This window comes from Chiloscyllium plagiosum, unplaced genomic scaffold (genome assembly GCF_037043375.1).
Source record: "Chiloscyllium plagiosum isolate Xiang-an unplaced genomic scaffold, Cpla_swu_hap1 HiC_scaffold_32, whole genome shotgun sequence".
Lineage (NCBI taxonomy): Eukaryota > Metazoa > Chordata > Chondrichthyes > Orectolobiformes > Hemiscylliidae > Chiloscyllium > Chiloscyllium plagiosum.
The window spans coordinates 561,950-576,187 of NW_028270170.1; the positions used below are offsets into that span (position 1 = coordinate 561,950).

General features: G+C 40.0%; 1 protein-coding gene across 8 annotated transcripts in view; it reads right to left on the bottom strand.

Annotated features, from left to right (window-relative positions):
- The window catches only part of plekhh3 (pleckstrin homology, MyTH4 and FERM domain containing H3), an 82,035-nt gene continuing 67,797 nt past the window's right edge, over positions 1–14,238 (bottom strand). For 6 of the 8 annotated variants that reach the window (XM_087977684.1, XM_087977680.1, XM_087977683.1 and 3 more), the window contains 3 exons: positions 10,656–11,111; positions 6,071–6,262; positions 1–1,601 (listed from right to left, as the gene is read on the bottom strand). In XM_087977684.1, the coding sequence (XP_087833810.1) occupies positions 1,443–1,601; positions 6,071–6,262; positions 10,656–11,111 (807 nt within the window). In that variant the 3' untranslated portion in view covers positions 1–1,442. Of the gene's footprint in view, positions 1,602–6,070; positions 6,263–9,548; positions 9,602–10,655; positions 11,112–14,238 lie in introns of those variants that run through there. The other 2 variants (XM_087977686.1, XM_087977682.1) reach the window with 2 other exon arrangements.

The following is a 14,238-nucleotide window of genomic DNA, read 5'->3' on the forward strand; positions in this document are numbered from 1 at the left end:
CTAAAATAAGTTGTTTTAATTTTGATAGTTTTTACATATTGCACAAATTCATCTGTACAGCATAGTGCAGTAAATGTACATTTCAATAAAGAGGGAACATGCAGTATACCGTTAAATAAAAAAATTATTTTCATTGCATAGTGAGTTTAAGATTCAATATGGAAGTCCCTGTGTAAAACTAAAGCTGCCAGCAGCTTTAAACAATTGAGTTTGATAATTGTAGTTGATGCTGTTTCTTTGTAGCTTCAGAAGTATACAAATTGATATAATAAATTACCTCCTGATTCTTCAGAATTTGGTACATAGTTCCCCGTATACTGCTTAAACTCTGTCTATATTGAGCAGTAAAAATGCACAGTAACCAAATGTTTCCAGACTGGTTACTTCATATTCTACCAACAGAACAGCAGCATACTATGGATGCTGGAAATTTGAGATAAAAACAAATGCTCAGTAGATCAAGCAACATCTGTAGAGAGAAACAAAGTTGACATTTCAGGTCAATGATCTTTCATGATCCTGCCTGACTGCTGAGTATTTCCAGCACATTTGTGTTTTCTTTTGTTATCAGCAGTCCTTGAGCTCTTTGGGTTTATATAATAGAGTTGCAATCTTTTTAAAAGGAAAGCAGTAAGTTCATGGAGTTATGATTCTCAAGTTAGGGTGGATAGTGTTTTAAAAGCAGAAAGACAATTAATTTTCAATGTTTCATGATTTCTAGGTACAGATTAATATTAATCAAGACAGTGACAATTTCACCTCATGTAGTATCCGTGATGAATCATAAACACTGTCTGAGATTTAAGTATTCTAATCCCGGCTTGGTTCCTCTTGCTCTTCCATCACCCGGTACACTATCAGTGCCAAAGCAATTGTTGTCCACTTTATTTATATGAGGAGGAATTGGAATTGGGATTCTTTGCAGCAATTACAGCTCCTGTTGATATCCCAGGTAGCTTGTTAATTTAACAATTATGTACCGGGGAAGATTTCACTGGAATACTTCACATTTTTATATAAATAAAAGAGGCATGAACTGTTTTGCTCTTCCGCAGCCCCAGACTTTAAGGCCTTTGTCTGAGAACAGCACAGGATTCTTTCACTCCACTTGCTGCCTTCAGGATAGTTCAATAAGCCAAGACCTTTGATTCTGACACCTCAATTTTCTGACTAAGAGAAACTTTTGTTACTCAGGTGGCTTATAATGTGTTAAATCTTTTAAGTGAAGTTGAACCAACCAAAAGTTGGTAAAAAGGGACCAACTTCTTGCTGCAAGAACTTGTACAGAGATCGTTGGCAAGAATGAAAGACTAAGTTAAAATGAGGCATACTATCTATGTATGGTGTGCTAAGGCCTAATAATGCTGTAGTAATGAGGAAAGTGAAATGTTTCACCAGTATTTCTCCCACTGTGCTCTGCTATGTTAGATGCCCAACAGGGTTCAAGCTTCTTCTGTGCTGGAATCACTGTGCAGGTTACAATGGTGACTGTTGGACAGGCTACCTGTTATGATTGGTCTACTTCGATGATCACCAGATCGAGTCGAGGTTTTGAAGTGATTGGCGTTGTAAATTGTAATCAGCTGGACAATCTCTTGTGCCTAAGAGTTTTAAAAAAATCAGAAAAGCAATCAGAAACCATTTCTTCACATCAGCCAGCCATGTTGTAACTCACTAAGAGAGACTGTCTAATGGTATATTGTGGAGTGGAGTCATGTGCATGTGTATGTGTGAGAGAGAATCTAATCAAAATTTAGAAGAAGATAGGTGAAAAGGGAATTCAGATTTAATTATCGTCCTGTGTACAATCATTATGTTGACTGAAGCAAGGAGGGAGCTGGGAGTAGTAAGTGTTTATCAATTCAAGATGGAGTTTCCAGGTAACACAAAATGTGCTTAATGGTCTGGGACATAGTTTTGTATTTTTGAATGTGTGATACAACTCATGAATACAACCCAGAGAATCACCTTTGTATTTCTGTGCTTGTCCAAGTATTAGATGACACATTTTACATACAATATTCTAACTAAATCATTTTTTTAAAGTATGTTTGTATATGACTTTAGCAGCTTGCCTCATCATAAAGGGTCCATGGGAATTGCTCAGTCAGATTATACTCTATGAAATTATTCAGGAGTTATTTACACATGGGCATTGATTGTGGGAAGTTCAAAGCAATGGGAAAGATGGCCTGACTATAATCATTTCTAATAAGGGAAATTAGGGATGGTATCAGATCGAAGGAAGGAGCATGCAAATTGGTCATAAACCGAGTAGATCCAAGAATTAGGAACAGTTCAGATTTCAGCACAGAGATATATAGCACGGAATCAGACCCTTTAGTCCAAGCCCGAGGCCTCTTAAATGTTGCAATTGTACTAGCCTCCACCACTTCCTCTGGCAATCCATTCCACACACACACCACCCTCTGCATGAAAACGTTGACCCTTAGGTCTCTTTTATATCTTTCCCCTCTCACTCTAAACCTATTCCCTCTAGTTCTGGACTCCCCCACCTCAGGTAAAAGACCTTGTCTATTTACCCTATCCATGCCCCTCATAATTTTATAAACCTCTATAAGGTCACCCCTCAGCCTCCGACACTCCAGGGAAAACAGCTCTAGCCTATTCAACCTCTCCCTCTTGCTCAAATCCTCCAAACCTGGCAACATCCTTGTAAATCTTTTCTGAACCCTTTCATGTTTCACAACATCCTTCTGATAAGAAGGAGACCAGAACTGCACACAATATTCCAACAGTGGCCTAACCAATGTCCTGTACAGACGCAACATGACCTCCCAACTCCTGTACTCAATACTCTGACCAATAAAGGAAAGCATACCAAACACCTTCTTCACTATCCTATCTACCTTTGACTCCACTTTCAACGAGTTTTGAACCTGCACTCCAAGGTCTCTTTGTTCACCAATACTCTCTACAACCTTACCATTAAGTATATAAGTCCTGCTAAGATTTGCTTTCCCAAAATGCAGCACTTCCCGTTTATCTAAATTAAACACCATCTCCTCAGCCCATTGGCCCATCTGATCAAGATCCTGTTGTAATCCGAGGTAACCCTCTTCGCTGTCCACTACACCTCCAATTTTGGTGTCACCTGCAAACTTACTAACTGTACCTCTTATGTTCACATCCAAATCATTTATGTAAATGTCAAAAAGTAGAGGACTCAGCACCAATTCCTGTGGCACTCCACTGGTCACAGGTCTCCAGTCTGAAAAACAACCCTCCACCACCATCTTCTGTCTTCTACCTTTGAGTCAGTTCTGTATCCAAATGGCTAGTTCTCCCTGTATTTCCTGTGAGATCTAACCTTGATAACCAGTCTCCCATGGTGAACCTTGTCGAACACCTTACTGAAGTCCATACAGATCACATTTACCGCTCTGCCCTCATCAATCCTCTTTGTTACTTCTTCAAAAACTCAATCAGGTTTGTGAGACATGATTTCCCACACACAAAGCCATGTTGACTATCCCTAATCTATCCTTGTCTTTCCAAATACATGTACATCCTGTCCCTCAGGATTCCCTCCAACAACTTGCCCACCACCGATGTCAGGCTGACTAGTCTATAGTTCCCTGGCTTGTCCTTACCAGTCTTCTTAAATAGTGGCATCACATTAGCCAACCTCCAGTCTTCCTGCACCTCACCTGTGACTATCGATGATACAAATATCTCAGCAAGAGGCCCAGCAATCATTTCTCTAGCTTCCCACAGAGTTCTAGGGTACACCTAATCAGGTCCTGGGGATTTATCCACCTTTACCAGTTTCAAGACATCCAGCACTTCCTCCTCTGAAATATGGACATTTTTCAAGAAGCCACCATCTATTTCCATACATTCTATATCTTCCATGTCCTTTTCCACAGTAAACACTGATGCAAAATACTCATTTAGTTTCTCCGCCATCTCCTGCGGCTCCACACAAAGGCCACCTTGCTGATCTTTGAGGGCGTTTATTTGCTCCCTAGTTACCCTTTTGTCCTTAATGTGTTTGTAAAAATCCTTTGGATTCTCCCTAACTCTATTTGCCAAAGCTATCTCATGTCCTCTTTTTGTCCTCCTGATTTCCTTTTAAGTATACTCCTACTGCCTTTATACTCTTAAGGATTCACTTAATATATTCTATCTACACCTAAACACATGCTTCCTTCTTTTTCTTAACCAAACCCTCAATTTCTTTAGTCATCCAGCATTCCCTATACCTACCAGCCTTTCCTTTCACCCTAACAGGAATATACTTTCTCTGCACTCTCCTGATCTCATTTCTGAAAGCTACCCATTTTCCAGCCATCCCTTTACCTGCAAACATTTGCCCCCAATCAGCTTTTAAAAGTTCTTGCTTAAAACCGGCAAAATTTGCCTTTCTCGAATTTAGAACTTCAACTTTTAGATCTGATCTATCTTTTTCCATCACCATTTTAAAACTAAGGAGGAAGGTAGATTACAAGAATAAACTTGTGCAAAACACACAAACATGTTATGAAAGCTTCTAGAGGTGAAGTAAAAAATATTACTGAAGACAAATATAGATCAATTATAATGTTGAACAAAGATAGCAAACTAATTAAATATTTTGAATCATAAGTACAGAAAATGCTTTTCAGCCCATTGGGTCTGCACAGACAGAAACTGCTCTAAATCTACACTCGTCCCACTTTCTAGTGAAGACACTGATAGGTCAGCAAAATGGACAGGCATGTGGCAGACTGAATTAAATTCAGAGACATTTGAAGTTATACATTTAGGCAGAAGTGATAGGGAGAACCAAAAGACTTAATGGCACAATCCTAATCATAGTGCAAGATTAGAGGGACCTCAGTTGCATAGTTATGACTGATCTTGGGCTTCATAAATAGAGATATTCAGTACCAAAATAAGGAAGCAATACTGAACCTTTTATAAAGCTCTAACTATGCTGCAATAGAGCTTTATGTCCAGTTGTGGTCACCACACTTTAGGAAAAATGTAAAGGTTCTCGAGGTTGCAGAGGAGATAAACCAGAATGATTCCAGGGATGAGGTTTAGGTTGGAAAAATTGGGTTTTGTTTGCCTTGGCGCGAAGGAGATTGAGGGAGATTTGATCACAGTTTACACAAAGACAACAAGTAGATGCAGAACAAGTGTTACATTGAGATAGTAAAAGGGTGAGGGGACTCTCAATTTCAGGTTTTGAGTGAGAGATGCAGGGGAATGAGGAATAGTATTTTTGTGCAGTGAGTGGTAATAATTTGGAATTCATTGCCCACAATGGTGGTGAAAATGAGAATAATGATTTCAAACATAATTGACACTTGAAGGAAATAAACCTACAGGGATAGACTGGAGGAATGGGACTGACCAAGATTGATATGCAGTGATGGACTCAATGAGCCAAATGGCCACCATCTATCCAATAAATGTTTCAATATTTGTTAGCGAAGAAGAAATCCATGAGCTCCTCATGCTTTATTGGACATTACATGGAGTAGAGAGATGGACGAGACAATGTGTGTGTTCGTGTGATTATCAGAGTTTATGTGATCAAGCTGCTTTATGAACACCATTAGGTCCTACTCTCATCTTTCAGCATCAAATGCAAGAGAGTCCCCATCCTCCTTTTACAAAGGAAGCTGGGGGTCCTCTTGCAATTGATGCTGAAAGAGATAAGAATAGGACCTAATTGTTTATAAAGTCTACCCAGAAATATGGATGAGCTCAAGTTTGCTGAAACTGCAGGGTGAAAGTCAATCAGATGAACACTGAAGTTGGTTAGTTTGGAAATAACAAAACACGAATGAGGATTTTGGCAGCAGATGTGGAGTCAAGCTGTAGGCTATTTAAATATGGAGGATATTGGTTAAGCCCGATTCTGGTGACTTTCAGGATGAGAAACTCTAGTTGCTTTCCCCTCTGGCAGTGAATGGCAGCATCAGTCAGACTTGCGGGAATGGAGATAAGGGTTGAGGTGGAGGAATGATCAGGATGACAGAAGAGGTTTAACGGAAATGATGTGAGCTTGTGATTGAATGAATCAGCAACTGTAGAAACACAGTATTCTTTGCCATACCTTGCAGGACTCAAATAGCAAGTCCTTTTTCCTCAGAGTAATTTTGAAGGTGTTCCTTTCTGTCACTTCAAATGATGAAATCTGCCGATAATCAAAATTCTCCACAGACTCCACATCTCCTTGTTTGTAGAGAGCAAGACCCTTTGCTCCTACTGCCAACCACAGCGTCTGAGCCACGCTCACTGCCGAATTCTGCAATGCATTCAGACGGCAGACTTTATCTACTCTTAAAACAGTCATTTGGTCTGGTTCTACTAGTATGAATAAATATTTACTTTTAAGACGCAAGGCATAAATTTTACTTATACTTAATGAACTCAGTTGCCTTTTTCTCCCGTTTTCTGGGCATATTTTCATGATTGAATTTTATAAATGATGAATTCATAATTAACAACACTTTACAGTTATATAGCAACTTGATCCATTACAGTACACTTCAAAGGAGTGTAATCAGATAATATACCACACCTCCAAAGATTACATTATGGCAGATAGACAGAGATTTACCACACGGAAACAGACCTTTCGGTCCAACTCATCCATGCCATCCAGATACCTTACAGAAATCTAGTCTCATTTGCCTATTCATGTACCCAGCCAGATGCCTTTTAAATGTTGTAATTGTACCACCCTCCGCTACTTCCTCTGGTGACACATTCCATACACGCACCATCCTCTGCGTGAGAAAGTTGCTCCTTAAGTGCCTTTTAAACTTTTCCTCTCTCACTTTAAACCAGTGCTCTCTAGTTTTCCTCCACCCCGGGGTAAAGACCTTGCCTATTTAACGTAACCATGCCCCTCATGATTTTATAGACCTTTGAAAGGTCACCCCTCAGCCTCTGATGCTCCAGGGAAAAGAACCCCAGCCCATGCAGCCTCTCCCTTTGGCTCAAACCCTTCAACCCTGGCATAAATCCTTGTAAGTCTTTTCTGAATTCTTTGAAGTTTCACAACATCCTTCCTATAGCAGGATGACTAAACTCTTGATCTAAAAGACAGGTTTTCAGAAAGTTCTTAAAAGGAGGAGAGGAAGGGGGAGAGAATTATGATGGAAATTCAAGAATGTAGGATTTGGACAGCTTAAGGCAAAGTTATCCATGGTAGGCTGAAGGAAATATGTATGTTCAGCAGTCTAGAATTACAGGAACCTGGTTCTTAAAAATGTGGGAAGACCATGGAGAGGTTTGAACATCAAAGTAGAAATTTTAAATAAGGACATGTTTCAACCAGTAACCAACCTACAACAGTGAGCACAGGTGTGAAAGACGGATAGGAGTTTATCAGAGTTAGGATATGGCCAGCAGAAATTTGATGAGCTCAAGTTTAGAGACTACAAAGTGACAGTTGGCTAGAGAAAGACTGGAATCGTTTAAACAGGAGGTAACTAAAGCATGAATAGGAGCCTCTGCAGCTGATAGGCTGAGGAGAGTGAGAGGGCAGGAAGTAGGCTATTTACCTATAGAGGGTATTAGACAAGCCTGACAGCTTTTTTTTTCTTCTCCAGTCCAGCAAAACAGAGGACAGTACATCCCAGAGTAGCATTAGAAGCTTTTTGGAGAGATTCAGACATGACAAAACATTAAATTGTATGTGAATGAAGACTTGGGCTAGCTCTGCTGGAAAGAGGTCATAAAATGGAAGCAGCTATGTCTTAAGGTGACTTTTATTATAATGATCAAAGTCAAGATATCTCACTAACTAGATATCTTTTGTTTACATCTTTCTAGCAATTAAATTCTAACAACAGACTGACCGTATCATTGGTGGATTTTCTTGGCTGAGTTACGCATAGAATTACTATCAACAGGTACAAGTCATGACTAGCAGTTACTAAGCCCATCGGCACTACTGGGTTTTATATGAACTCAGCCAGCAATACATTATCCAGCTTTCCCATGCAATTATTTACTAGTTAGACTTCAGTTCTTGTGAACCAAAGACGGCCAATAAAACAGGATAAAATTACTAAGCAATTGGAGAAACATGAATTTATTGGGGCTAGTTAGTACAGATTTCAAAAAGGCAGTTTCCCTTGATCAAATGATTAACATCAGTTTCTTGAAATAGCAACAAAGAAAGTAGATGAAGAACATATTTTGCATAAATCTTTCAATGTGTTTCATACAACTGAGACACATAGAATGATGAGATCTTGACTGACACAAGGAGAAAGAAGAGCAGAAGCCAAAATGTTGAGATGAAAAGGACTGTTATCAAACGGAAAGGGTGTGATGACTGTGGCTTCACTTGAATTAAATCTTAGTTTTATGGAAATGATTTGGACTTGGGAATTGAGGAGTGAAATTAGAATAAGTTGGTACCTTTAAAGAGGTCATAGGTAGTGACTTGGAGAAGAATTAGACTGGGTATCCTATTGTGGGTGGCACAGTGGTTAGCACTGCTGCCTCACAGCGCCAGAGACCCGGGTTCAATTCCCGACTCAGGCGACTGACTGTGTGGAGTTTGCACATTCTCCCCGTGTCTGCGTGGGTTTCCTCCGGGTGCTCCGGTTTCCTCCCACAGTCCAAAGATGTGCAGGTCAGGTGAATTGGCCATGCTAAATTGCCCGTAGTGTTAGGTAAATGTAGGGGAATGGGTGGGTTGCGCTTCGGCGGGTCGGTGTGGACTTGTTGGGCCGAAGGGCCTGTTTCCACACTGTAAGTAATCTAATCTAATCTAATCTAAAGGGTACGAAAAACAAGTATGGGAATTGAATTAGACAAGGTAGAAAACAACAGGGGAATGGCAATGAACAACCAACTAGGTCATATTCATTTACAGGCAGTGAATAAGTAGCATTTTTAGCTGAAGTCCTATTGGTTGGAACAGGCGAGCCAATCTTGAGTGTACAGAAGAACCTCGATTATCCGAAGGACACAGCGGGCAGCATTTCGTTCGGTTAACCAATTCCAGATAATCAAATGCCATATAGTAGTTTAGCCAAGCGTCGGAACCTTGCAATCTTGACGGATAATCCAATATTCAGATAATCGAGGTTCTTCTGTAATTGGTTTCATAAACGGCAGTTAAGAGTTCATCACGTTTATGTGTAGCATATCCAATAAGGGTGGCAGATTTCTTTGCCCATTGTCATCCGTGAACCAGATGAGTTTTAAAACAATTTACAAGTTTCATGATTTCCATAACAGAGACCAAATTTTTTTTTTAAAGATCATGATTTATTTAACTAAATTTAAACTCCCAAAACTAAATTTAAACTCCCAAGATTTAAGGGCAGAATTTATCCTGCCCTCTGGATTACTAATTCAGTAATGTAACCATTAGTTAATGTACTGTATTGAAATGTATAGGAAGTAACTGGATGGGCATTATACATTGTGAGGGGCAAGTGTAGGATTAGATTTGGTGGCATGTGAGAGGGTACAGGAAGTGTGCTGGAGATCGAATTGGGTAGAAGAGTGGGGAGGTGGCATGTCAGAGTACAGGGAGTGAGAGGAGGACCAGGTGAGATACATACCAAGAAACCTGCACAGACCTCTAGGCAAAATGGCCTCATTTTGTACTTCTGCACTGTAATTACAATAATTGGCATCATCAGTGCATGAATTACAAAGTTTCACTAATTTGAACAAATATATTGAAATCAGTAGAATGGGAAAGATGGTCATTAATCAGAATCTTAATTTTTATTACTTTTATTACTTTGAGAGAAGGATGAGATTTACAACTACGGCCGCTCTGATTTTTTTCATAGATTATGTACTAATGACATCCTCAGCCTGAACGTGTAAAGACATTAAATATAGTTACAGGTGTTCAAAGAACATTCTACTGATACAGAAACTTAGCTCAAAGCAGCTTTGTATTCCCTGTAAAATGCATTAAAATTAATTTTGAAATGGAAGCTTTGTCTTAAAGGTGGGCTGGGGATACAGCCACTTAAATCAGTACATAAACATGAATTATTTGTATATGTATGGCTGTGAACAATTAACCACATCTGTTTGCTTATACAATTTAATATGAAATCTGTTTCAATAGATGACTGCAATCTGAGGGACTCAGTTTAAAGCAGGAAGCAGTCACTTGGAGCAAGTTGTGGTGACAGGTTTAGATTAACAACAGAGGCTTTAAACTGGATCATCTGATCAGACTGATTCAATCAAGTCAAACAATAATGTCAGAACTTCTCCACGATCTAATTGGAATAAAAAGATCAATGGTTGAGGATGAAGGAAGCTTTGTGTGAGATCAGGAGTTGATGGTAATATTGCAAACCTTCTGCAAGCACTCATCTCCTGTCCTGACTGAAACTCTCCTGATATTCATTCTCTCAGTTCCTCTTGTCATACTGGGAGAGAATATACTGGCTGAAGTCAGAATTGCAATATATCAAAAATTCTGGGTTTGAGGTTATGTTTTGCTTTATCTGCAAATAGGTCACAAAGAATAATGAACAGAATTACCAGTAAAAAAGTGAGGTCTGCTTCAGAAACAGAAGATCACCTTAGACAGTGGCTGGATGCTACAGATGTCTACATAATATTATTTACAATGTTTTTTTAAAACACACAAACTGCACAAATTCTGATGCAAAGACAAATAAATTATCCAATGCACTTACCATAAACGCCCCTACTTCGAACAGTGTAGCTCCATATCCAGACCATTCCCTCACTATGCTGAGGTATGTTGTCATAGCTTCCAGTTGGGTCATTCCTGGAAGCTGTTTCCATTGTTCAACGATTGTGGCCATTAAAGTCGCTGCCTCCTCTTTGAGCCGTACTTTTAACAGTTGTTCTTCCTCAAGTTTCTGTTTCTGGGTTGTGCTGCCCCACAGGCTGCTCGCCAGAGTTCCTGGCAGTAAGTGACTCAGACCCTTACTATTTGTGGAAAGTAAAGCCTTTACAGATTGCTGGACCCGAGCCTGGAGAATATGCATAGGAAATAACTCCTGAAGTTTAGGTAGTGGCACATGTGTGGTGAAATCGCGGATTGTAAACTGCAGTCTCAGGGCAGCCAGGGCCAGCAGAGTTTCTTCAGATGCAGGAAAATAGCCTTTTGTTACCATCTCATGGACCTAGTCATAAACAAATCACATTTCTTAGATATAATAATAACCAGAGGATTCAAAATTGGGGCCATACTCCCAAGAATATAGAAAAACTTCGATAGGTCAATGGCATTAGTCAGGGATAGTCTAGACTCTGCAGCACTGTTATGACATTAATAACGAGTTCTCATTTTCTGGAAACTTATGTACAATGTTTCCACAAGAATTAAAGTCATTGGAGCTGTTTTATAATATTTTCAGACAAATGAGATCAGCAAATGAGTTGTACATTTCAGACAAATAGGGTGAAAAAGGTATTCTGTGATGTATTATCTAAAAATGAATTGGAAAATGTACCAATACCTTTGGACAGGGAAGCGAGAAGTTAGAGTTCAATATTGAGGATTCTCGTACAGTTCCAGAGATCTACAGAGTACGTAAGAAGGAACTTTTCCTCAGGACCAGAGGACATCAGTGTAAAGTGACTAATTAAAGAAGCAAGAATAAGGAAACATTTTTGTTTATCCAGTAAATGGTTAAGATTTGAAGTGCACCCCCTTTAGGGGGATGGAGGCAGAGTTAATCATTTCAAGAGTGAATTTGATAATTGTTAGAAGTGTTACAGAGAAGGTAGGGGAATAGAAATCATTGAATCATACAATGAGAAAAGGTTCTTGGCCCATTTAGTCTGTACTGCCAAAGGTACACTAAATCTACACTAGTCCCATTTTCCAGCACTAGCCCATAGCTGATCAGCATCAGACATCAGGATCAAATGTCTGCTGGGTATTCCTACTATTTTCTGTTGTTAGAACCTTAGAGTAGTTACAACACAGTAGGAAAGAGGCCATTCAGCCATCATGTCTGTGTCAGCTGAAAAAATACTAGCCTCTCATTCTAATCTCACTTGGGCCTTAGATGCAGATACAGTTCTTGTTTAAATGAGTTGAGGTTGTTCACATCAACCTCCAAACTAGGCAGCAAATTAAAGGCACCTGTCATCTCTAATCTTTCTACCCAACATCTTAAGTCTGTGCACTTCTGCTAAATGACCGCCTCACAAGAACAAACTGGTCTTCTCTGTCTACAATATTCGATCCCCTCATTGTTTTGACCATCTCAATTAAGTCACTCCTCAGCCTTCTAAGGAAAACAATGCTAGCCTATCCATGTTTTCCTCATACTTGCAATTTTCAAGTCGTGGCGACATTCTTATAAATAAAAGCAAAACATTCTTGTAAATCACCTCTGGATTCTCTTTATTATATCCTTCCTGTAAATGGGTGGCCAGAACTGTACACAAAAATCCAGCTGTGGCTCAACCAGTGTCTGGTACAGTTCTCACATTACATCCCTGCTCCTGTTTTCAAGAATGAAGGCAATTATCCTTATTCTTTATCACCTTGTGTACCTGTCCCGCCACCTTCAGGGATCTCCGGTGTCTCACTTCCTCTACCCTCTCAACAGCCTCCTTTTATTAGATATTCTTTTGGTTTGTTTGCCCTGCTCAAATGCATAACCCCTATTTCTCTGGATTGAATTCTATTTGCTGGTTTTTCACCCACTTGATCAAACCACTAATATCAATTCTGAGGAAGGTTCACCAGACCCAAAACGTAAAGTCTGATTTCCTTTCACCAGTGGGTGGCACAGTGGCTCAGTGGTTAGCACTGCTGCCTTATGGCACCAGGGTCCCAGGTTCGATTCCAACCTTGGGCAACTGTCCGTGTGGTGTTTGCACATTCTCCCTGTGTCTGCATGGGTTTCCTCCAGGTGCTCTAGTTTCCTCCCACAATCCAAAGATGTTCAGGTCAGGTGAATTGGCCATGCTAAATTATCCATAGTGTTAGGTGCATTAGTCAGAGGGGGGTGGGTTAATCTTCGGAGGGTCGGTGTGGACTTGTTGGGCTGAAGGGCCTGATTCCACACTGTAGGTAATCTAATCTAATCAGTGCTGCTAGACCTGCTGAGCTTTTTCAGCAATTTCTGTTTTTGTCACTGATATTATCCTGCCATTGACAGCTATCTTGTTCACAATAAGTTACACACTAACTTTTGTATATTCTGCAAATTTCCCAATCATGCCTCTGATATTTATGTCTAAATTATTAACATATAAAACAAACAGCAAAGGACCCAAAGCTGAGCCCTATGAAACACCACTGGAAACTGCTTTCCATTTAAAAAAATAGCAGTCGACCATTTGGTGGGCTGCACGGTGGCACAGTGGTTAGCACTGTTGCCTCACAGCGCCTGAGACCCGGGTTCAATTCCCGCCTCAGGCGACTGACTATGTGGAGTTTGCACATTCTCCCCGTGTCTGCGTGGGTTTCCTCTGGGTGCTCCGGTTTCCTCCCACAGTCCAAAGATGTGCAGGGTCAGGTGAATTGGCCGTGCTAAATTGCCCGTAGTGTTAGGTAATAAGGGGCAAATGCAGGGGTATGGGTGGGTTTCGCTTCGGCGGGTCGGTGTGGACTTGTTGGGCCGAAGGGCCTGTTTCCACACTGTAATGTAATGTAATCTAATCTAATAACCCTTTGTTTCCTATCAATAAGCCAATTTTGGATCCAACTCATCACATTTACGTATATTGTATGGGCTTTAACTTTTCTAACCAGTCTGCCAAGGGACCTCATCAAATACTTTACTACAATCCATATTGACAAGCTCCACTGCACTATTCTCATCAATCGTTCTTATTATTTCCTCAAAAAAATTAAGTAAATAAATATGACCTTCCCTTGACAAAACCATATTGACTATCCCCGATTAATCTGTGCCTTTCCAAGTAACAGCTAATCTTACCCTTCAGTATTGATTCCAGTCATTTACCCATTTCAGTGGTCAGACTGACTGCTCTATAAATTTTTGAATAATGGTTTGCGGATTTTCAATCCTCTGGTACCTCATCTGTATCTAGTGAGGAAAGAAAAATCATCCTCAGAGCCTCTGCTATTTCTTCTCTGGATTCCATGAACAGCCTTGGATACAAGAATTCATTCGGCTCTGATGATTTATCCACCCTCAAGGAAGTCACTTCCCTCTCATTGTGCTATTTTATCTAAAGTTTCATACTAGATGGGTAGAACTGATACAAGGGTGATGACTTTGATGGGATTGTACTAAAGGCCCCCAAATAATCAGAGGGAAATCA